This window comes from Idiotropiscis lumnitzeri, chromosome 1 (assembly GCF_059441095.1).
Source record: "Idiotropiscis lumnitzeri isolate Australia: NSW breed Sydney's pygmy pipehorse chromosome 1, RoL_Ilum_1.0, whole genome shotgun sequence".
In the NCBI taxonomy this organism is placed as follows: Eukaryota; Metazoa; Chordata; class Actinopteri; order Syngnathiformes; family Syngnathidae; genus Idiotropiscis; species Idiotropiscis lumnitzeri.
This window is the reverse complement of record NC_142391.1, coordinates 7,912,617-7,938,225: the sequence shown is the minus strand read 5'-3', so window position 1 is coordinate 7,938,225 and position 25,609 is coordinate 7,912,617. Positions and strand designations below refer to the sequence as shown.

General features: G+C 42.0%; 1 protein-coding gene across 4 annotated transcripts in view; it reads left to right on the top strand.

Annotated features, from left to right (window-relative positions):
• Window positions 1-22,745, top strand: part of qkia (QKI, KH domain containing, RNA binding a) — a 76,139-nt gene extending 53,394 nt beyond the window's left edge. The window contains exons 5-8 of one of the 4 annotated variants that reach the window (XM_088314262.1): window positions 12,116-12,203; window positions 14,196-14,495; window positions 16,950-17,024; window positions 19,696-22,745. In XM_088314262.1, the coding sequence (XP_088170388.1) occupies window positions 12,116-12,203; window positions 14,196-14,495; window positions 16,950-17,024; window positions 19,696-19,712 (480 nt within the window). In that variant the 3' untranslated portion in view covers window positions 19,713-22,745. Of the gene's footprint in view, window positions 1-12,115; window positions 12,204-14,195; window positions 14,637-16,949; window positions 17,489-19,695 lie in introns of those variants that run through there. The other 3 variants (XM_088314252.1, XM_088314244.1, XM_088314236.1) reach the window with 3 other exon arrangements.
• Window positions 22,746-25,609: the final 2,864 nt, after the last annotated feature.

The following is a 25,609-nucleotide window of genomic DNA, read 5'->3' as shown; positions in this document are numbered from 1 at the left end:
CCAAGCCATCACTGTCATTCTCCTTTATTTACTCTTAATGTTCCTCATACATGATATGGATTGTGTATTCTAAGAAGGAGGGGGAACACAATCAGGTCCCATCGAAGCCACAGGATTTGTTGATCCCTACCTCGATTTGAAGATATTATTTTATACATGACTTTGTAATTGATCTAGCATCAACATTTATGCTTGCTTGATGATAAATGTTGACGGTGAAATCCTTGGAAAGGGCTCTCTCGCTCGTTACCTGGGGTTATTAAAATTTTGGCAAAGTCTGTTGTAGTGCATGTGACTTGAGATGAAAAAGCAAACCGGCAGCTTCAGGCGGATTGGCTGCTACCTAATGCACAAGGAAACAATCAGATGGTGCTGTGGGCTGGCCAATTGGCTTCTGCAGGCAGGGCCACCAGCACAGGAAACAGAGGGAGAAGTGTGCTGCAGCGAGACAAAATAAACCATCTTTTAATTTATTTGCCTTGAAAGTAAAAAAAAATAAATAAATAAATCAGATAATCGTCCCGGCCGATAATCTGTCTATCACTGGTGTAGGCCTTTACTGCGGATAACAAATTAATAATTAAAAAGTATTTGTTTTTGTAGAATTGGCAGAAGATCATAATGTTGCCAAAAGTTATCCTTGTACGTTTTATTCATCCATCCATTTTCTCAAGCGCTTCTCCTCACTACGGTCACGAGTGAGCTTAAGCCTTTCCACGCCAAAGCAGACGTTCAAACCACACCGCCATCGTGCCGCCCAACTACAAACAATTGTACGTTTATCTTCAGAAGGATCATCTGCTTTAGTGAGTGTGACAGCACCTGCCGTGTTAGTCCGAAGACCTTGTGTACTGCATGCGGCTGTTTGCGCTATGTAATCTTGCCAAGGATTGTAAGGACAACTTTGTGTGCTTGCAATTGTTTATTACAGCAATATAAAATATATTGCTTTCCATTTTAATAACCCAATTTAATGAATATAAAGAACTAAAGTAGATGAAGGCTGCGGGTTGGTGTTTTTCTGCCAACTTGGCAGCACATTTCCCTCCGGACTATTATTACCTTCATCAGGCTAATAAAAGAGTTGTGCTGGATCATATTAACCTAAGGTGATTTGCACCTCCCTGGATAGCAACAGGCCTGTACGTGTAAGGTGCATTATATTACGTTACAGCACCGTACACGCGTGGTCGGGCGCACGTGTGTGTATGTGTGTGTGTGTGTTAATCATGCTTTTAATATGGCTTCACAAGATGTAGTGTTCCCCCTTTCATACGTGCCAAGGCGTAGTCAGGATGACGTCCTTGTGTGTAATCGTTTAAGCGGCACTATGATGCTCATTTATCCAGCCGTCTTATTTGTGGTCATATATGAGACGAGGAATATCTTGAAGTGTGCTTCGGTGATGGAAACGGAATCTTTAAGCACCGCAAGATTTGGCCACAAATGTTGTACAGGAACCTCCAAGTTGTTGTCATTTACAACAAATGTTCCCATGGGAAGTGGAAGAATTGGTTCCAGGCTCAAGCTGTCACTGCTGTAAAACCTTTAAAGCGATCTTTTAAGAAACGTTTAGCATTCCTGTCAAACAAGTTTATGGAGCAGTTAACCACTGTATAATAAAAACTAAAATAGAGAAAGGGACTATATCTTATTTCGATGTCACAGAAAGTTCTTGTTCATATTCTGTTTGCAGAATTTTCCTCTCTGCCACTTGTGAGGAATATTTTCTTTCACTCCCAATTTTTAATTTGACCGTATTTTTTTTCATTTATTTTTTTAATAACCAATACCGAGAATTTAGAACTAATACACAAGAGTATATTTTTTTAAACATCATTTCAGCCAACTTAGTACTTGGCCAGCCCTTAATGCAGGTATACCCGGGCGGTCGGCCCAACTCATTTATTTTTACAGTGAGTGGAGGAAAAAAAACAAACAATCCCAACTTCAAACATTTTTTTTTTTTTTTTAAGATTATTAGTTGCATGCCGCCAATACCTTGTTGCCAGCCCATATCCAATCGGAGGGACTTGATCTGGTCCTGGCTGAAGAAAGTTCTTGCTCCTTTCTCCCAACACACTCTCCATCTGCCCATCCCTGCTTGTATCACATTTGAATGGCCTCCTGAGGGGCAGACAGGTGGCTCCCACCCTTTAGAACAACACCCCTGTGGAGATAACCCTGGCAACCTTTCCTATCGGAATCTCACTACATGTAGCCACTCTGCTTTATATGTACATTTAGTTTAGAAAATTTACATTTACTGCAACCACAAGCAGGCCGTAACCGTTCAGAAAGATTCCCCACAGGGATTTTATAGATTTGCACCAAACACCGGTATGAATCTGGAATTTTTTTTTATTATTTGGAAAAAAAGCTTCAGTACTTATTAGAAAAACAAATCACAACTCCAGATGGATCCAAAAATATCTCCCGGAATTTCATGCATTGGGTGTCACCCCAACACATTAATTTATTCCGTGGTTAAGCAAACTCGAAACCGAAGCGATGAATGCTTCCTCTCGCTCCTTGTTTTTCCTTCATCTGACATTCGGTAGCGAATTGATCTTTCCCATCAGGCCTCGGCAGGAAATAGTCCTGCTTCTGTTTTCCATTTCTTTCACTCAGGCAGCTACTTGGGCTGAATGTCCACACAAGCCCTGAGCACCGGTGGTAAAATTCCCTTCGCCTAATTTGTCTACTCTGAGCTGCGTACCACCCAAAAAAAAATTTTAAAAAAGGAAAAAATCTTAATCCACCTGGCCTAGTTGTCCTTCAGAGATCACCTCAAGTGGCGCGATGCATGAGTCAGTTAGCAGAAGCTGGTAACAAGACTTGGGTGTTTTTAATCTGCCGTGGTCATGAGAGGGCACCCTGTGAGCCCCCTGGCCAATCTCTATGCTTGGCTTTGAAGGTCCTCCTAATCCCGTTTACAGAGCGTCAACGAAATGCTGACGTCCGTTTTTTGTCTGCATATGCATAAAAGCCTGCGGCTTTGTTGTGCGATGGTCACAATTAGGAAGATGCGTCACAAAAGGCACAGCAGTAGATGTCTCTTTAGCCCAGATGTCCGTCCAGGGTAGCATTTTTTTCATTTATTTCCAAGCTGAAACATCTGCGATGTGTAAACACACACATGCTAGCATACTTTGATCTCAGCACCCCCGGTAACCGTGTTTAACTGTGTTCACGCAAGGAAATGGGATTGCGGCGAGCTTAACATTGGATGACCTAAAGTCCGCTGATGTCATTCAGCTCCGACTAGCTCCTCAAATTTCTTGCTAAAAGATTAGAAAGCTCATTTTTCTCAAAGTTTAGCCACCTTAACATTGATAGCCTATAAGATTATACCTCAAACAGATTCATCAATATTCATGACTTCATGTATGTTCAAATTGTTTAGTTGTATTTAATTCAAAGGCTGCTTTTATTAGTTTTTTTGAACCATGCGGTATTAAGCAAATATTTAGTAGTCAAGCCTTCCATCCATCCATTATCTGTACCACTTCTTCTCGCAGAGCACATGTAGACGAACAACCATCCGCGCTCACACTCACACCTAGGGACAATTTAGAGTGACCAATCCACCAACCTGCCATGAATGATTTTGGAATGTGGGAGGAAACTGGAGTACCCGGAGAAAACCCACACAAGCACAGGGAGAACATGCAAACTCCACACAGGAAGGCCGGAGCTGGGATCAAACCCACGACCTCTACACTCTGAGGCAGTCGTGCTAACCGTGCCGCTAGTCAAGATTAATTTCTTGAATTTCCAGTCCAGGACCATGCAGGTGCCATATTAGAGCGCCAATTCTTGCCAGAGGTACTTTTCATTTCTGTCCTTCGCTAAAGCCGCGGTGATCATCTCTGAGTCAGGATCTCGGAATCTGATGCAAATCCTCTGCCAGTATTTAAAGCTCCCCCCAAATCATCCCTAGCCAAATCCCCTCAAGATATTCCCCGCTCGATTGGAGGGCATTAAAGGATCGCGAGTGACAGAACAATACACCGTCTGGCAGCCTGGTCGGATATGGGATAAATGCGACGGGAGAGGAGAGAGAGAATCAGGGACTGGATGAGGGTACAAAGTTGGCATAAGGGTTAGAAGGGGTCAGCAGGGAAAAAGAGACGGGGGATAGCTGCTTGCTGCTTGGGTTGTACAACACACCCGCATCATCCCGCCTGCACTTAGTCCGCTGCATCATCCGTCAAAACTGATGCACTTCAACAAGCTGCAATAATCGTGCTGTTAAATCTCTGTATGCATTTTCCAAGGTTATTTATGTGGACTTTAATCCACTCTTAATGCTGTTATGTTACATGAAACGCTAGCGCGCTTTGAGAATAAACAATGTCACTCAGAATTTCTGCTTTTTTAGCGCTCAGACCTTTCTTGACGGAAGGCACTCGTTAGTCTATTTATGTAAACGGCGACAACTTCGGGGAAAGGTAGGCAAAGGCACTTCAATGAGATGAATAACTTCCACATCAGATGGATCTTTTGCGAAAAGCGTTAGACCGGCTCGGCTTTGTAATGTAGCAGGAAGTAAAGTATTAGCATGAGATTCAACTCCGGAATTCTAAGAGTACTTCACTAAGCAGTTTGATTGACGGTAATGGGGAGGAGCAGCTGCAAAGTGTTTGTAATAATCTGACTGGAGTCAGGTTCGCGTCTATGCTAATGAGCGAGGGTGTTGGTGGTTTAGCATGACTAATGGCGCTCGTGGCTAACAGAGCTGTCTCAGACTGCGCAAGTGAGCAAAAGGTGCGAAGGGGCAATAAAGCGGCTTTGCGAGGAATATCAGGACGATTTTAAAGGGAGGACGCCTGACAGTTGTCAGAGATTTCATTGACGTGGACATATGGGGGAATAATAATTGTCGATTCTGTCGAGGGGACTTTTAGTATGATCGCAACACATGCCGGTGTCATGAGATAACGCCTGTTGTCTGTTAATCTGTGTTGAAATGTCCTTGAACAAGGCGATAATCCCCCAGCTGCCGCTCGCCACCCCTCAGTCATCCGCGGGTGGATGAGAATGGTTAAACGAGAGGTAATATAGTTCGGCGTTTCATTTTGACATTGTCCATTCATCAATTAAGAATTGTATGGGTTGTTTGAAATTGCTTGGTGATTAATTGTGTCTTGAAGACGTGGGGGGGCAATTTGGAGTGCACTACTTGACTGCAAGGAACAGGCGCTATTGATTTACTCAAGGAGTTTGCTGTCTAAAGAAGTACAGCTTAGTGTCAACAAAGGGAAGTTAAAATACAAACAGTACGTGTCGTGCTGGGCAATATGGGGGGAAAAAAATCTGTAGGCCATTTTATATCACGATAGCGATATGCCGCCATATCAATATTTTCAGTCATTCTCTAAAAAAAAAAAAATACTGAACACTGACGCTCATTTTTTCACTTTATTTCAAAGTGACATTCATCACATCTGGGTTAAATTCGAAATGTAATGGCTGTGTAAAATTAACAAACGTAAGAGGCGCGCTAGTCTGCATATGTGGGCACAAATGAAGACAAGCAGAAAACAAAAGTCTCAGACATTTTCAGTCATTAAAAAAACAAGGACAAATATTTTTCAGTGTACAGTTACATTTCTCAAATCTGTAGCCTGGTTTTACATGGCACAATTTAACCAAATGACCAAACAGACAGAAAATGCTCCATATTAACACCTCGATAATTGTACAGGCGGAATCGGAATTTTATTCCATCTGGATTATGCCCTCAATGAGAGCATTATGTAAACGGTTCAGAGGGTTGACATAACATCACATGATTTATCAAGATGGTGTTCATTTGTGTTTCGCACAGCATTTGTCATTCTTTAAACACTTCAAATAAAATGGCCGCCCCCAGAGATGGATGAAATCAGGAGGACTTTTTATGCTTAATTCAATATGAGTCCGACTGTCGTGATTAGACTAGTCGAGGGCACATGGAACATATTGTTGAAAGAAAATGAGTTGCACTTATTTCCCGCAATTTTTAAGCCGTACTAAAATTTTGCGTTAGTTCGGCTTATGATCGACTGCAGTGCAAATTCAGGGTCCATCGCTCCCCTGCAACAGTAACTCCATCACAAATCGAAGACCCTCTTGATTACGTAATACCCACACAGTAATGTCTTGTTGATATTATTCAGCTTTTTTTTTCCCATACTTGAGTTTCAGTGCAAGTTGAATGAAAAATCAAAAAGCAGTTATCAGGTTTGTGCGACACTTCCAGTTTTTGTTTCCACCCCGAGACATGCTACAAGTTTGTTTCAGCCGCCTCAAATTGATTAGCTCGGTCGTTTTGTTTATTTTGGTGTTGAGATGTTTTGAGGCTCATTACAAGTGCTCATTTCTTCCTTCCCCCTTTAGCACGCCACTTTTCCTGTAGAGTGTGGAATTGTTGATTAGTCATCTTGGCAGTGCGGTGGGAGTAATCATTTTCCTCCAGATGTTAGTTTGGGAAGAAACCAAATAGAAATGGGAAACGTGTGTGTGTGTGTGTGTGTGTGGGGGGGGGGGGTTCCGTGTGTGTGTGATGGAGGGACAGGAGTAAAAACAGCTGCTGTCGCTACCAGTTCCACCCTTGAGCAGCACATGAAGTCATCCACTCCTCCGTCCTGTCGGCTCGTCCCTCCCCGCTCATTCGTACATTCCACCTCACTCTGTCTCCCCGGAGGCACTCGGGAAGGGGGGGGGCTATGCTGTGTTTACCTCTGAGGTAATTGCGCCGGTTTGAAGAGGCCGACCCTGCCCCTGCTCCGGCCCAGGATTACGTGCACGCGGTCAAGTGTGTGTGATTTCGCAGTGACTGGCAGTGAGGCCAATGATGGAAAGCAAGCCTCGGCCAGTGTCAGACCACGAGGGAGGAGACAAATTGGTTTTCACTGCGCTGTCTCGTACTCTCTCCAGGTATCCCTCTCCTCGTGCATTGTCTCCTCCATCATTTACACTTTCTCACCGTTTTTTTCTACTCCCGCCAAGGCGTCTCACTTGCACACCCGTTATTTAATCCCTCCAAGCTGTGCCACCGTCTAAAACGGCTGTTTCAGTTTTGTGAGAAAATACCCCCTTCCCTCGCATTTGTGGCCTCTTGTAGATAAAAGAGACCGCAATTCTATAAACACTCACAAAACAAGTCACCCATCTGTTGCGTTTTGTTGCAAAGTGTTCTGATTGCTCCGTATTTTGTACGGGCAGTTGGCATATGTTCGATATCGTACCATATCCCCCTTTGTTTAGATTGTTACTTTGATGTTGGGAACCCTCGTGAGGATGAGCGCCTCGCATCACGAATGGATGGTATCGCGTCGTGGCAGTCGCTTTTCGATGATGTGATCCTTGAGCGTCACTCTCCAGGCATGACGAATCGATTACACTCGATCCAACTGTTTGATTCACGTGTAGGCAAAGTGGCGAGGGGGTCACCATCTCCGGTCCTCGAGGGCCAATATCCTGCATATTTTAGAGGTTTCCCTCCTCCAAAACACGGGGTGGATCAGGATTGTTTTCAGGCGACTTCAGAGCTCGCCGATGAGCGGGCTCTGATTCGGCATAATCGCAGGATCTGTGTGTCAAAGAGTCTCTTGTTTAACCCATAAACCTGGACCCGCAAACTTTGCTGCCATGAAGATCCAGATGGATCTTTCCTGTTTGTCGTCGCAACACGTCAATAAGCTTCCTTTGTCTGCTGCCGTTTTAGTTGACTCATTCAAGCTCGGTCGGGTTTTTTTTTTAACGCGAAGGAGTCGCAAACGACAATTTAGCATGCAAGGTGTGACCTCATTGCAAGGTTGTCAAGAAGGCAGTGGGACATGGCTAACCTACTTTATCTCATCACACTGCTGTCTACCGTCAGTTACGTCCTCGTCTTCCGCCCCCCCTCCCCCCGGCCCCCCTGCCTCTTGCTCCTCCCTGATAGCTTTTACCGCTCTGCTGATCACACAAATAGGCCTCATTGATTGAATCTGATTCTTGTGGATAGAGCAGCTTTATTGAGTGGCGTTTTTTTTTTTTTTTTCCTCCCTTCTCCCCGGTGATGGACAGGAGAAGGAAGGGCGAGCGTTGCTTGTACATGCATACATGTGTGCATGTTAGGAATACGAAAGGATAACTTCCTCTTCTAATCTGGCTGTCTCGCTAGCTGTTATTCCCTTACGGCTCTCCGGGGGCATTCCCGCTCGCAGATCATTACAGCCATACTCTCCCCCTTTTTTTGCGTGAATGTTTTATAGCAGCGCAATCCGGAGCGAGGAGCCTCTTAATTGTGGCAAGATTAAAGTGTTAAACTGTGCTCCCTGATGGCGTTCATCAAACATTGATCCAAGCGGCGTCTGCGGTCGGGAAGCATTCGCAACACCACATGATTTAAAACGATCCGACTCGGCTCCCAACGGCCCGCTCGGTATTATCTCTGTGCTTTCCCCCGACACACACACACACGCGCGCATCTTGCAGCCGATGTCTGCAGACATTGCCGAGCTGTCATCTTTCCTGTCTCGAGCAAACTGGAACACTTACACTGCCAGGTGTACTCACTGTTCATGGAATAACGCTGAAAAGAGAATCGGGGGGGGGGGGAAGGTAGGTGACTCTTGAATTGGTGAATCGGTCAAATTGGCTTTTGTGGGTGGCCGGGGAGTGGGAGGATGAGGTTCAATCAACAATCAACTCGTCAAAGTCGAGAAAATGCTACCCCGTTGTTTCATCTTTGCCCGTTTAACCAGCAAATCCATCATAGTTGCGAAAACACACACGAGTCCAAACATCCAAATCCCAGCGTGAGTTGATTTGAAGCTGCAGCCTGCCACTGAGCTCGCTGAAACATTCGCGTGCATCTTGAAAAAGAGACTTAAAAGCAGCTGCTTTAATTTGTGCTTTAGTCTTTGAGCTTGCGCAAAAGATAATGAAGTTTGATTAAAAGGATGTCTACTTCGCAGTCTTTCAGGTGGTCTCAGCTGCTGTTGTTTGGCCTTGTTAATTAATACGTGCACTTCAAGGGTTGCAAAAAGTAATTAGTAATGATTTTTTTTTTTTTTTTGTTGGGCGGCAGGGGGGTGTGGGGATAATCTCCATTGAGGGTTTACTTTGTTAGCCAATGACCTGATCCTTGTTCAATTACTCCGCTGTGGTTATTACTGTCAACAATGAATGTAAAACACCGCCTCTCCATGTTAGCTTGAGTTGCGCTGTGCATGCCTATTTGGTGTGCTTAACTCCATTTTTTTAAAGATTTTTTTAGTGGTGGACACGCAGGTGAAGAAGGCTCGCTAACGAACCACCTTTCTTCATGAGATTGTTTTATTTCTATCCTAGAAGTGTGTTTTTTATGCAACTGCTTCCAATAATTGTAATTACGATCTGTTTGTTTAAGCCTAGGTAAGAAATTTGGTTTGGCTCATTGCCAAATGAGTAAAACTCTTGAAAATAAAGGAACTGCTGTACAGTTTTCTTCCGAGATCAGCACAGAAAAGAGATTCTTGATGTATTTGATGAAAAGCAGCTTCAATAAATCGTGTGATCAAACTGATGGGGAGAAAACTTTTAGTGCAAACAGTTCATACTTCACAAGGTAACGAGATTTTTTAGCTGTTTTCACATAGTTGTATCCTTTTTTTTAGGAGTCTTTGTCACCCCTCTTCTTTTTATGATGACAATATCTGGACGCTAACCAGTGACAATGACAAAGATTGCAGTCCTTTTGTATGAATTCTATGTGGCCAATTCTCAGGATTGAGTTGTAGTTCCTCTCGAGGTTACTCGTATAGTTTGCACGCCAGAAGTCAACCATTTGTGTCAAATAGAGGAGAGAAATATGATAGTTGTCTTCAAATCAGGCAGGTTGTTTTGTTCATGAACAGGTTTCCGGAGATGGTCCACCATCCCTAGGCAGCAATTTTAGCGATTTGTCCCGCGTGTGAGGTGTGCCGAGTGAGTGAGTGAGCCGTTCTTCTCTTGCCAGGAACTGCCTGATGCTCATGGCACCGTGAGCTAGTGCATTCTCATAATGAAGCAACCGTGAGTTGTCTTGATGTAAATCTCGCTTCTTCTCACGCACTGAACGAAGCAAAGACAGCAGGATCTCTTTTTGTCGACGGTCTGCTTGATCGTCATCACATTGACGGATTTGAATCTATATCATCTTTTCCGACACGCCTCATTTTATCTGTTGAGTACTTTGTTCCATTTGAGTCATTGTACTCGTAAGATGACGTACAGAATTATTTGATTACTTCGGTGCCGTCCTTTTTGTTACTTGCATTAAAACCGACACCCGTGCATCAACTTTGTGATGCGTTCGATGGTAATTAAATTTAACTAATGTATGCTGCGTCGCTTCTCATAGCATTACCACTCCTATCCGTTCTTTCGCTTCATCTTTAAAGGGAAAAGTGTCGCAGCTTGTAAAAAAAAAAAAAAAAAAAGTTGCAGCCCTTAGGGATCGAGATGGGTAACGAGTGAGGCGTCGTCTGTACCGAGAACTTTCTTGTCTTGTTAATTGGAAGCGCTGCTCCACTAAACACACACACACACACACACACACAAAACCGCGACTTCTCACTGCCTTATATTTAGTCAAGAGAGACCAACCTGTCACTTTCTTCTCTCCCTTAACCTTACGCACGCTCACTTCCTTGCTCTCACTCTTGCCACATTCAAGAGGAATCTCAGAGGAAGGCTTATTTCTTCACCCCCCCCCCCCCCCTTCCTTTTTATTCGTCGTCTATCCTTATCTGCGCCTCACTAGAGCGGCAGACTGTTGCCCAAGTGTTTGCGAGTCCGGGAATTAAGTCTGCTCGCTTGTCTCCGCTTCTCCTTTTCACATCCAGGGTTACTGTGACGGCGCCTCGTGTGTTTACACGCAAATGAATGAGCACAGTGATGTGTTTACTCGCTCACACTGCTTTTACAGGATGCAGTTGCACTTGGACGTGGGATTAAGGGATGATTAGACTTGACTCATCGTTGTTATTGCCCCCTTTTGCAGGAAAAAAAAATATATAAATATGTATATATATTTTTTTTTATTTAAAAAAAAGAAAAAATATATATATATTTTTAAAGAAAAGAAAAAAAAAAATATATATATATAATTCTTTTTAAAAAGAAAAAAAATATATATTTGTTTCTTTCTTTTTTTTTTTTACAATATTTGTTGGCATGACCGCTCCCTACGTCAACCCAGGGTCCGCTGATTGCCGCCGCGCCCTCCATTTTGACGAGTAATTTATCCCGGGGCCCCTGCTTGAATGAAGACGTACTACCTGGCTGACTCTTGAGTGTCAACTCGGTTATTGAGTGTTCAGCAGCTCAAGGGAAATGGGAGTTTGGGTGGGGGAACAGTCACTGGGTGTGGGTGGGTTTTTTCGGGAGAGGAGGGGCTCCTTCTTAATTGCTTCCCGTGAATAATTTGGGTGCCTTAATTCAGCCGTAATGAAAGTGGCTGCAGCTTTTGTATTTATTTATCCAAAAATTAATTGACGGGAGTGACGTTCGCCCGGCTTGTTATTGCGCGCAGGCGAGTCAAGAAATGATTGTAATTATCTTCCTGATATGGATTATGAAGATGCATTAATACAATTTGAAGCACACAGCGTTTAACGCATCTTCATCTCTGCTTGACAAACCTATTCTCGAGAAGAGCTGACGTCATTAAGCTCTCTTTGTTTTTTGTTTTTTTATTTAAACACCACCCACCCATGCAATTAGATAAAATGGTTGCCATGGTGACCAGTTCGTCATTTTTAACTCGCTGAATCTCTTGAGTCTTGCATGTAGATTGACTTTTTTTTCCCCCCCAACTTCTTTTTGTCCGTCTTTAGTCCGCAATGTAGTTGAATCAATCAAAAGCGCCTCTGCTGGACAAGCAGTGCGCTTTGCCCCATTTCCTCACCATGGCAACGTTAATCAACAATTAGTTCTGCGTTTTTTTTGTTTTTTTAAATCAATTAAATGGTCTTTTTAAAAGTCTATAAGAGAATGTTCTGAACTAAAAAAAAAAGCTGACACCATGTTGTGCTTCTGCAGATGAATTTGTAATAATCAATAAATTAATCTCGTTTAATAGTTGACCGGCATTTATTAACACCTGCTTTTTCCACAGGCGGAGGGCGAAGACAATTTGAAGAAGGTCCAGCTGATGGAGTTGGCCATTCTCAACGGGACTTACCGAGACAACAACATCAAAGCGCGTAAGTGAACTACGATTAACACCACTAATGCACATAGCACATTTCATTAGAGCGCACACGTGCCCACCAGCATGCTACACATTTAATGAAGCTCATTTACTCAATTAACTTCTTCTTAATGAACAAACTTAACCACCATGGAATCAGTGTTTAGTCAGATGGCGTGTGTACATACGAGCACATCTCTCTCAAGCTGACCAAATAATTTGTGTTGACCTACTCCATCGCGAGTAGCTGGAGAACCTCCATTTTGTCCTCCATGTTGCTTTCCCCCTCCATCCATCCATCCATTCATCCTTTCTCCGTCCATCCTTTTCCTCCCGCCAAGGTCGCTCGGTATCCACTTGCTCTGAACTTTGCAGCACACCTCCGGGAGCTCACTTGGCTCAAGCTCTGCATGTCGCCATCTAGTTGACACATCAGCTCACTGCAGACGCGTCCATCGATCAAATAACCACGCTAACAATCAAAAAATGTGCTTGTGGCATTTTGCTTATTATGTGTTCAATGTCACTGTGATCGCTAACTCTGTTCAAAAGGAATTTTCACGATGGTTGTGCACAAATTTTTAATGTGATGGGATGATCAGATACGGAATCTTCAGAATTGCTTTCGTTGCTCGAGTTTATTCCAAGTTGAGACGGAGTCAACCGATTTCACACAATCAACAGATTTATCAGTTCAACAATTAGTGTTCCCATCACAAATAGAAACTCAGATGATATCGGTATCGTTTGATTGCCTCGCCCGTGGGGTGCTTCTGTCGCACATGCAAACTCTTGTTGAAATGGATTGTTTGCTTGCACCTTTTTTTATTTTTATTTATTATTTTTTTTAGGGATGCACCAATTCACTCCATCCAAATTTCATGTACAAATTTGGATTTTATATGACAAGTTATGTTTGTATGTGTCACATGTGGAAAGACTAGTGCTGTCAAGCGATTATTAATTTATTTATTTTTTTACTAATTAATCACAAAAAATTCCGTAGTTAATTGCACTTAATCACATTTTTCAACAACTGTTTTTGTGAGTTTTTTTAAACGGAATTTACTTGGATAATTACTGATAATAAATATCACCAAATATTAGGTGTATTTTAAAACAAAGACGGTTCTAATAGTTTTCTTAGATCATTGAATACAATCTAAATGGTGTCATCTTTGCAGACAATTTCCTTTGGAACAATTCTCAAAGCTTATACTATTTAGTTTTGCCACGGCCCAGTGGTAACGTGAGCGCAGACGGCGTTTTGTTGTGAGAAAATTAATTTTGAAGTAAATAAGACTTAATGTAAGAGTTAACGCTTTAATTTTGACAGCACTATTCAAAACAAACGTTTTAGTGGTCAGTTTTGTGAATGCATGAATTGGATTGGGATGCATCCCTAATCTTAAAATGAACTGTGTCAAACTCGAGCCGTTCTTTAAATAATACTTATCCATCTGTTTGTTTTGTATACGCGGATGCATTCCATTTCTCAGGTTGCGATTTTTTTTTTTGTGGTGCACCACAAAAAAATGAGTTTGACACCCCCTCTGGTGAACATTTCTTGTAAGAGTTTGGATGTAATTGTGATTCATTGTCCGTAATGTTACCAATTCAATTTGGGTCCGTGTTTGTTGTTCGCATCACTTGTCATGCTATTTCCAGTAAAAGTTTGAGCTGCTGCCCAGGTGATTTATTTATTTATTTATTTATTTATTTTGTATGCTTTGCATTGGGATGACAGCAAGCCTGTTTTGGTGTGAGGGGGTTGTTTTGTTTTGCTTTGTGGTCCACCACCATGATCATTGCATGGACTAATTTTACCTTTTGCCCCCCCACCCCCTCCCTCTCTCTCTCTCCCTGCCAACTCTCTTCTTTTTCCTCCTTTTGTACTTTCACCCTTCACTGTTCATCTGTGATAACCATCAACGCCACTTGGCTCGACCTCTTGTCCTCTTGTCTTCTTTCCACTTCTGTCCTTCGCTCTCTTCGCTTATGGCAGCCACCCTTGCGTTCTCTCTTGCAGCGGCGGCGGCGGCCGCTCAGGGACCCCGCCTCATAGCGGCATCCACCGGTCAGGTGTTGCCGCCCCCAGCACTGCGGCCCCCGACTACCGCCGGGGCGCCTCTCATGAACCTCATCCGGCCCACTCAGATGGCCGCCATGCTTCCCAATGGCACCCCCACTCTGGTGCCGCCCACGCCGGATGCCGGGCTCATCTACACCACACCTTACGATTACCCCTACGCCCTGGCGCCCACCTCCCTGCTGGAGTACCCCATCGAGCACAGTGGGGTTCTAGGTAAGCGGGCCTGGGGGAGCATGAGTGCGGCGGGCACGGCGGCCCACTTTAGCCAGCCCGGACAGGAGGGCAGCTTGTTTTACCCCGGTCTCGGGGTGCTGGACACGGCTACCATGAGCCACAGTCAGGACTTTTTGAAAGGTAAATATGTCGTGTCCACCTGAGGAACTAAAACACACTGTCAGGGTGGATGAAGGCGGTGAAGCTCTGTGGCTAATGTGGACATTTTGATTAAAGGTCACAACTGGAGAGGGGACGAGACGGGTTACTTTACGGTTTAAATTTGACTCCACGCTCCCAGGTACGCGCTGCCTCGACTCGGCGAGGTTTACACAGGCGGACTCAGCAAAGTCTGAAATGAGGCAGCCCGACAGATACAAGCTCGCGTACACGCAGCCCGCTCTCTAACCCTTTCATGCACTGGCCTGGAGGCATATTCAGTCTGGCAGTAGATCCCTTCGGATTTCTGCAGCTTCTGAAATGATTTTTTTTTCTGTGCTGCAGGCAGGCCTTGATGCCTGCAGATAGTCCCTCTGTCACTCCCACTGGGGATGTTCATTAAATTCCTCCAGTCGTCCTTTATTTTCTTCTTCTTCTTCGCCGTCCTTTGTTGTTTCAGATTCACCCTTGGTGAACCTGAGCTTTGTGCTAATACCCCGAGCTTCCCCTTTCCGTTCGGCGCCATTCGTCCAGTTCACTACCAGGGCCTATATTATGTGCGTTGTCGTTGGTGCTTTTAGCTGACCAAAGAGACAAGCGATGAACATCCGGCGAATTCTAGTGACGCCAAATGTCAACCAAAACCTTTCGACAAATCCACAAAGCCCCCCCCCCCGCGCTTTCTTTTGACACACTTGTGAGGAGCGCGTTGTTAGCTAACCTTTGCATGTTGCTCCTGCCGCTGGGAGTCATGCGCACCATCTTTCTCTTTAACTCGCCGGGTTACACCGGCTTAGTGCATTTTATTTACTCACTCTATCGATCGGTGCCTTCAGCGAGACGAGGCTCGCCGTAGAAGGCGCGCGCTGCTTTTCTCGGCTATGTGGACAGCAGGGAAATGTTAGGCCATCTGGCGCTTCAGAGTCGTGTAGGTGGCCGCAAAGATATTTGCCAAGACTTGCCACACTGAATTTCTTTACACACACCCCTGCCTCTTGCGTGTGTTTTAATCCCAGCACGTGTTCCGTTTTGTAATACAGTGGAACCTCTCAAGTTTGAACTCAATTTGTTCCGGGATGCTCGTCGACCTCATTTGAAACAAATGTTCCCATGGGGGCTAATGGGGGAAAATTAACATTATCATTAACTCTTCATTCTTATGCAAGTACAGTAGTTATGACCAAGCCATGCTGCGAATGGTGTGGAAAAAATATGTGAATGATAAAATAAAATGATAAACAAATTTGGAATGCTGGTAATTTCTACAACAAATATACCCAAAACAATGATCCCAAAACATTGCCCTTAAGCAAGGGTGGGCAAAGTTTTGATTGGCGAGCCACAATGGGTTCTAAAATTGGACAGAGGGGCCGGACCAGGAGCTGATGGATGGAGTGTTTTGGTAGCCTCACCTCATCGGGAGGAAAAAAATATTATTTAATTTGAAATGAAAGTGAATAAAAGCATTACAACAAAATATATGTCTTTGAAAAACCACCGTATTCAGAAAATAAAACATGAACAAGGTTTATTCATTTAATTTTGTTCATGTTGAGCGGGCCGGATTAAAACGTTTAACGGGCCGCATAAGGCCCCCGGGATGTAGTTTGCCCACACCTGCCCTTAAAAATAAATGAACGTGTATTATCTCCTGTGAAGTCATTGTTGATTTTTTTTTTTTTTATATTTAGGAAAAACTTCAAAAAGTACCAACCAAAATCAAACGACCAGAATCGAAAGTTTTACGCTGGTCGGCCTTCCGAGGTTCCACTGTATTAGAGCACAATGCGCCACAAAAACGGACTGATGGGCTTTTGAGAAAATGTCGGCATGCGGCAAGAGGCAGGTGGCGTCTGGCGCTATTCAATTACCATCAGAGCTGTATTGGATTTCGCCACCTCTGAAAATAAGGAGACAAATTTCTCCAAATCCCCTCTCCGGACCCCACGGGAAGAAATGCATTATTTTTCCCAGACAGCCCGGCAGTCATTACCCTTCACCTACCCCTGTTTTTTGTTTTTGTTTTTGTTGTTGTTGTTTTTTCTTTCCCCCTACCCGAAAACTCTGAGCACTGTGGAATTTAATGACTTAACTTATACATATATGAATACTATCGTAAAATAGGTGTATTTTTCTTCTACTCTATTATTTTCTATACGAGCTATGTGATGTGCATATGTGCTATTATCCAAGTGTATTGTTGTAATATCCCCGCATTCTGCTCATGGTGTCAAAGAATGAATGTGAATGTTGAAAGTGAATGGTTTCTAACCTTGTGGACCTGTTACAATCTAGGTGCAATGGCTACTAAAGTGAGACGGCATGACACGCGGGTCCATCCTTACCAAAGGATTGTGACCGCTGACAGAGGTCAGTTTAGTCTCTTAGCTACACTCTGCTATCAAATGATGCATTTCAGTGATGATGATGATGATGATACCTTTGTTGGGAAATCTCTATTGTGTTGTCTGTATTATTGTGTGTGTTTGTTTTCCCGCCTCGCCCCACGCCGCACCCGTATATGTCCACACACACCAGCTAAATGGTGCGTTGTGGCGTGCGCATTTTGTTTACATTCAATCCTTAGCTTACGCAGAGCTCATTTGCAAAAAAAAACAAAAAACACACGAGACATTTTTAAGAGGGCTCAATTGGACAGGGGGTACATTTCCTCGAATCGTGACCAAAAAAACTAAACGGGACTTATTGATGAATGGCGCGACTTTCACGGACGGCTGCTCGTGCTGTGTGCGGCCATTTTTCGTGGTCGCAAATTTAGCATGCCAGCATGCCTTTTTCCCACATTCTTTCTTCTGCAGCGCTTTTTATTGAAATACTATTCCTTGTGAAAATGTTTGTACAAACAACAGCCCCCTTCTCCTAATGAGCGCCTTACCGCTTTATCGATGCCTTCTTTTTCACCCTCTCAGGATGTCTACCGCCTACGTGCCCTGCGTAACGCTTCCCGGGTTAATTCACGCGCAGAAATGATTTTTCTAAACTTGGTTGCCAGAAGCCCTCGCCTAATCGTTTGGATGAGGAAATGCGACTGATTGTTCAGCCCCGTTGAAAATGCCTTCCAATTGCAAATGAGCCCTTCACGAAAGGATATGTACACTGTGTATTTTTCAAAGCTCAGGCAAAAAAAAAAGTGATCTTAGCAGCTTTTTTTTTTTTTGGTTCATGCCGCTGTGAAGCCAGTACAGGTCGTACTTTGCAGGCAATATGAGACATTCCTCTGAATGGGAGATTGGCGGCCAAAATGAAGCTCCTGGCCTCGCAAGGAGCAAAGGAAGTAATTCCTCACTGCATCCCAGAGAGCAACATAGCCATTTTGGGGGGGGGGATTTATTTTTCTACAGAAGTTCAAGTCACACAGACGCCCTAAAGCTTTAGGTCGCTTGCATTCCCTCCAGTGTACCGCGAGATATAATGCGTTAATATTTCAAATGTACACGAGGTACTGTCATTTTATATTGGAGCATTTTTTTAATATCAAAATGTATTTATGGTTCTTGTGTATATTTATATTATATTAAAAAAAATATACTGCTAAATAAAGAGGAAAAGAATACATCGGAAAAAAAGTTGATTGGCTTTTATTGCACTTTTAACACTCGTTTTGCCACGTTAGTTTAGGCTGCACTAATCACAAAAACAAAGCAAGACACCGAGGCCATGTTCACATGTACTGACATTATTTAAACTACGCACAGCGCGAGAACAAGAGTTTCTAAAACATGATAAAAAGAAATAAATAAATACATTTTCAAAAACATAATAAAAATAAATAATAAATAAATAGATGGATAAATAAATTTTCAAATATGTAATAAAAAAAATAAATAAATACATTTTCAAAAACATAATAAAAATAAATAGATGGATAAATACATTTTCAAATACGTAATAAACAATAAATAAATAAATTACATTTTCAAATACATAATAAAAATAAATAATAAATAAATAGATAAATAAATAAATTTTAAAACCCGGAAAAAAAATAAATAAATAAATACATTTTCAAATACATAATAAAAAAATCATATGAAATCATATAATATAAATAATGGATAATAAAAGATACCAACAAATCAGGAGGCTGTATTATATACATGTACAGCGAAACAAAGATTTTTTTTAATGGTGATTGTGGCGGGGGTCTTATACACGACACGAGTGCGATAATTTGCCTTTAATTATTACATAATACATTATTACATATTGATCAACTCAATGTGATCTCTCAGACTGTTTTTTCTGACCACCCCCAGACCTCCCACCCTACCTCACCCCAACCGGAAAAATTGCACATTTCGCAGTGGCCTTTTATTGTGGGCAGCATAAGGCACACCTGTGCAATGATCTCGCTGTCTAATCAGCATTTTGATGGTGGACGGTTTATCACGGCAAAGGAGAAGTGCTCGCTGACACAAATTTAGACACAAAAGTGTCACGTTTCTGCTTTTGTTCAGCGTACCGTTCTTCTCTCCTTTCCTGCGAAGCCATGCTGGACTCGCTCATACTAGAAATGCCTGACGCTAACGTTGGCTGGTGTCTGCTCGTTTTTAGAAAAAAAACTCTCCATTGGTGTGCATTCAAATGTTCCTCCACGCTTCCATTAAGCATTATCGCTCGTCAAAATGATGCGCTGTCGCTCCATTCATTGACGTTATTAATCCAAATGAGCGCGTTTCAAAGAAATTACAACATAGCAATTTTGCCGTTTGCGTGTGGACATGGCCTCAACACGCTCGTTGTTTATGTTCTGTTTGTCCGTCCATCTCTGTTGCTTCTGTTTTTGTTTTGTGGGGCACGGGGGCGCTAAAAAACAAGCCACCGCCGCCGCTTATGGGCTGGCGCTTGGGCGGGGTGGGGTCCACACATCAAGAGATTGCATTCATTTTTTATTTTTATTTTGGATTTTTTTATTTTATTGTTCAAAATGATGTCATTCCAGTCTCTTCCTGCTGACACTAATACCCTTCTATCTTTGTTTTTTCTGTTTGTTTTTGTTTTTGTTCCTAACCACCTATAGCCGCCACCGGCAACTAACATGAACCTTCTGACCTCTGAACTCTTCACCCAATGACGAGCCGCCCCCCAGCCTGCCTGCTGATCAGTTAACTGGTAATTTGCCTTTCGCTAGCCTCTCTCTCCCAGTGACTAAAGAGAGAGAAAGAAAGAGAAGGGAGGCGCCAACCCTAACACGCCAACAAAAACTTCACACCAACACGAAGTTGTGGACTACTCATTTTTCTTCTGTTCATTGAGTTCCGTTCCCATTCTTTCTCTTTCTTTTTCTTCACCAGTCACACGCCGCGGGTGGGATGTTTGTGGTGTTAATCATACATGTGCACTGACGTTTAAATAGCAATAAGATGCCAACCAGAGAACCCACCCGTCCACCCCCCACTATTTTGTCACACGTGGACGCCAACCATTTGGTTTTAGAATGACAATGCCCCCCCCCAAAAAAAAAAAATAAAAATAAAATCAATGGTGGGGTGGTGTCCCCAATAAGCCCCCCCCCCTTAAAGAAAAAGAAACAGAAGGAAAGAGAACATCAACACTCACCTTAACTTTGTTGAAATTGTCATTACGATTTGTAATTATGACACATTCTGGGTGTGCTGCCCCGTTTTTTTACCCTCGCCCAGCCCAACAAAAAAAGCTTTTCTGTTGTTTTGAAAACCGCATGGCTGTAACGATTGCAAACAATGCGCTTTTGTTCCATTTGGGCTTTTTTTTGTTTTGTTTTGTTTATTTTTTGGGGTTATAATTTCTATGTTTTTTTTTTGTTTCTTCTGTTCACACTGTTTTGCTTTGTTTGACTAAATTGACAAAGAAAGACGCAGGCTGCTAAACTTGTAAGGCCGGGTATGGGTCTAACTTGGGATGAAGGGTTTACGTATGCGTGTATGCTTTTTTTTCTCTTTTTTTATTTTTATTTTCATGGTTTTGTTTTTGGAAATGCTCCATCGAAAGTAGGGTGTTTAGGAGGCGTTGCCATCCACACTACATCCATGTTACAGTGCCTGATGCGTATAGAACAAACTAGATCTCGATGAGTTTGCTGAGCTGTGATCAAAAAGTCGCAAAAAAAAAAAAAAACAAGTATTACGTGGGCGTATTTAGCCAAAGGTTTTTTCAGATGATTTTACTACTATGATGATGTAATGTCTGCCATTATGCATCTGCCTCACACAGAGGACTGTTTTAAAAAAAAAAAAAAAAAAAAAAAGTTTAGAAAGGTGTGAATTTGTGGTGCCTGTCTTTAAAGCCAGTCAGTTAGGATTTTGACTTTATTTTTTTATTTTTATTTTTTTGCTTTTTTTTATTCCAGAGGAGGAAAAAAAAAAAACACAAACGACTCCTTGGATTAGTTTCGCAATGAAGGGTCCCTTCCACCTTTTTCCGATTTTGTTTTGAATTGAATAGTTGGCCGTTTTGTGTCACGCCAACGTGCAAGCGCATCCACAATGTGTCAACTCTCTCGTTACGTCTGAGCTCTTTTGTTCAACTCTCTCAAGAACAAAAAAAAAATAGGATGTGAAAGCCATGCCTGCCTGTTTAAATTGCTTTATACATACGTCTTATATATCTATATATAAATATATATATAAATATATATTAAAAAATGTACATAACGCCATTGCATATATAAATACATACACAGAAGCGAACAAAAAAAAAAACAATTGATAATTTTACAGTACAGGGTGCTGGAGTAGAGGAAAAAAGGAATTCTATTTTTGCCAATTTTAGCTTTTGATACTTTGCAGATACAAAATCTGATTTAAAAAAAAGACAATAAAACGAAAAAAAAAATCAAGCGGGTGAGGAAGTGCTGTTGGCCTGGAATTTACTGGAAAGAAGTTTATTTCAAATAAAAACAGGAAGGAATCAAATAAACACAAAAAAGTGCCTTATCGACAGTGGTGTCCGGTTTTCTGAGACGTGTTACGTTCGAAAAAAAAGGAGAAAAGAAAAGCCAGCACCCACCCAAGATGGCGCAGAGCGGAGCGTGGCGTCGGCGGCCCGCGTTAACTCTATGCAACCCGAATTAGCTGACTCAGCTAAATATGTGCCATGTTTTGTTTTTTTTTGTCTTCCTGAGGTTTTTTTTTCTTTTCTTTTTACTCGACAGCCCTTTACTCTGCTGTGTGAGCAGGCTTTGATCTCCTTGATTTTTTTGATAATCGTATGAATTTAAATTTTTTTTTTTGGGGTGGAGGGTGTTTGCGCCATACTTCCAATAAGACAAAAAAAAAAAAACGGTGCTGCCGATAGTAGCAATGCAGTCGGTTGCATCATGAGCTGAGAAAAATGCATTTATGATTTATTCAAGTTCAGCAGCGTTTGTTTAAACAGACGCAATTTGGCCACAAATATTGCGACGTTTAAAAAAAAAAATCGAATAATAATCGAAGCAAATTATTACCGATTCCGTTCATGGCTTTCTCATCAAGCCGAAAAGGTCAATGAAATTCTTGTTTTGTTTTTTTCAGTGTTACTCTTCTAATTCTTACTCTTTATTCTTTGTAGAAAAATTGAAATGCAATAGAAGTGGAAATGGCTGTACAGCATTTGACAGTATTACAAGAAATCCCTCCGCAATGTTACGCGCTATTTTTGTGTGGCCGGGTAACATGCGTCAGGTGGTGAAAAGGTTGGGAAAAAGAAAAAAAAAAACTAAACAAAAAAACCGTATTCTCTCTGGCCTGCCTACTCAACATGTATGATAATGTAATTAACAGCCATTGTTACAGGTTTATAATGTATTTTTCTAATCTCATTTTATATGTGTATTAATCATGTTTCTGAGTGCTTTTTTATGACCCCACCCTACTCTCCTCCCTTCCGCACCCCCCTTCACTTTTACACATTGGGGAGTGTTATATTTTGTTTTCATGCCCAGCTTGTTTAACTCATGAGCTACTTTTATTAGTTTCTCTTGTCATAAGTATTTTTACATGCTTGCTATTTAGTTTTACATGGTGTATGCTGTTATTTTTTTCTCCTTATTAACCTCTTGGCATTTATTTTAATAAAACATTCTTAGTAAGAATTTTACTAACGCGCTGATATTTTTGTCTTGTGTTTTTAACCAGTCTCATGAATGTATTGACTCGGTCTGGTTCACGGACTAACAGAATTAATTACAAGTGGTGACTCGTGGACACGACACACACGTGCACTAACGTGTTCTCATGATTTTTTTTTGTAGGAAATCGTACAAAATGGTTAAGATCGGGAGTGTTTTCCACTTGCTTTCGAATTTGATGCAAAACGATGCAATTTAAAATTACGTTGACTTTGACCTCAAATTCCATGAAAAATGTCGGCCCAAAATAAATGTGCAAAGCTAGACTGTATTTGACAGTTAAACCTAAAATATGTAGAAATATCGAGTATCAAAGTGTAGGGTGGGTGTTCGGGGGATTTTATTTCTTTACGCCCACCTCCCAGTTAGCATTAACAATTGGTGAAATTTAATGAATTTAGCGGAAAGAATAGGCAAGATGAGAAAAAAATTTGAATTCAAGAGTTTTGCTGCAACTCTTAAAAATGTAGTCTGATATTGAAACCGGCATCCCACTCAACACCAATAGTCAAGATGGATTCTTTTTCAGTATTTTGATTTTTGGATTTGAAAGGGAAAAAAAAGTATCTTCCACACTTGATAGAACCAGAAGAAAATGTTTTTGCTCATTTTATCACTCAAGGTTGGCAATCAAAGTCTACTACCTAACTATGTCTACCGTGCTAAACTGTGCGTAGGATATGGCATAATGTCATACATAAGCTAATAGCGTTCACTGCCATTGACGGATATGGACGCCAAAAAGTACATTCATTTTAGCCAGGCCGGTAGTGAAGGAGCTTCGATGGTAATCTTCATGTAATTTATCATATTTGTTTTTTTTTGGTATTTCACTACTTCGACAGTATTTTATTCAACAGACACAAACATTCAATGTTTTTTTTATTGAACATATAAACAGAACAGAAATGAATATAGTCATGCGTAGAAAGTTTAAAAGGAAATAATCGATAATTAAGACCAAACTGCTCCTTGCCGATTATTGACTGCCTTCCTCATTGATAGTGGTGAAATGTTTAGTGCCCCCCCGCCGCCAAAAAAAGAGAACCTAACAGCAAAAGCAACCTTCATCTAAGGCAGGGGTGGGCAAACTCTTTGATTGGCGTGTTGTAAAATTTGACAGAGGGGCCGGACGAGGAGCAGATGGATGGTGTATTTTGGTAACCTCACCAGAAAAAAAAATACATTTAATTTTAAATGAAAATGAACAAAAGCATTACAACTATATATATATATATATATATATATATATATATATATAAGGTTTATTCATTTAATAATTTTCAAGTTTGGTGGGCCGGATTAAAACATCTAACGGGCCGCATGTGGCCCCCGAGCCGTAGTTGGCCCACGCCTTATCTAAGTATTTTCCATAATTTGAAATTTTCAGCACTGAACCGTTCCTCCAATGTGAGACAATTTTTTTTGTACAAAATCCTACTAAATTGCCATGAGAACAGGTTTCACTCACCAAGACAACGCCACCATCTAACTGGAAAGTGCACGAGTTGATACGCGTCCCTCACTCCTGCTCACGCATTTTTCTCACCTCTGCGCTGAAACGTGAAATCTGCTGACACACTTCATACCTTTTGCCCTCGCTGCTGCGTCTCCACTCGAGGCCACTCTTCATGTGTTTTCTCGTCCTTCTGTGTCTCACGCAACCTTGCGAGGTGGCAGGACAGTGATCGCCCCCCCCCTCTCTTGGTACTAAAACTCTCCAACCTGAAACGGTTATTTATTTATTTATATTACAGAATTTATTTCACATAGCAGAATAGCTCGTCATCGGTGGTCAACGTTCTGCCGGTATTGCAGCTGTTTCCTGTCTGGTGAACACTTTGCATCATTCGCATTCTTGATAGAAGAGTGAATTCCCTCCATAATGCTTAAAGCAGAGCAGGGTTCAGTCGTGTCATTATTTGGAAATTTAGCCCCTGGATCCAGTTTCCCAATGCGTGTCCTGAAAAACGTCTCAAGATCCCATCTCCGAAAAGATGCCATTTTGCTTCCAAGAGGCTATTTCAGTGTCGTCTTGGCCAGTTCCAGAGGTCCTTAAATGATTTTGACAGAGTGCAGCCAAATTTGACCGATTTATGAGACAGAGGGGCCAGGCTAAATTGTGACCAAGTTGAGTTTTTGTCAACGGTTCTGGATCCGCAAGTTGATTCAGAAATTTGGTTTTGATTTAAAGATGCAAGTGCATCAAATTGTACCGAATCGTCATATTGAATCGTCTTTTACTGGGGAGATGTCTTTGAAGGATATGCCACATTTATATATTGTGGTAAGTTCGTGCAAGCATGTGAAATGAAAACAAGACTGATTCCATCATACACTCTCAAAGTGAGCCGTACCTTGTAGAATTTCAACCGAACTGAATCAAATCGTTTCGCTTCAAAATCGAACCATCCTTGAATCGTATCGACTACTCCATGTATCCAGACACGTATCAAATCGTCGTTTCATGGACATATTCTCAGCCTACCAGGTACGATAGCAACACGCAATTTGGTAGCTATCATGAGTCGACGCAGACAAAATCTCAAAAGTTGGTGAAAAGACCATTTGGATGATTTTTGCCATTTCAAGGGCTCCTTCCTTCAAAGACAAAATTATTCTCCAAAACAGTCACGGATGGATAATGCTAAATTGCAAAGAATTTGTCGCCATGCAAGCCAAAGCGCTAACAATTGAGCTGCACAAGGTCAAAGCTTGACCAAAAACAACTCCTGGACCTCTCATTGTTTTACTAAAGTATTTATAAACAAATAGAAATGTCCCGGAGGCTGTTGGTTCCTCACCGTCGCTTTGAACGAAACACTCTCATGCGCCAGTATATGAA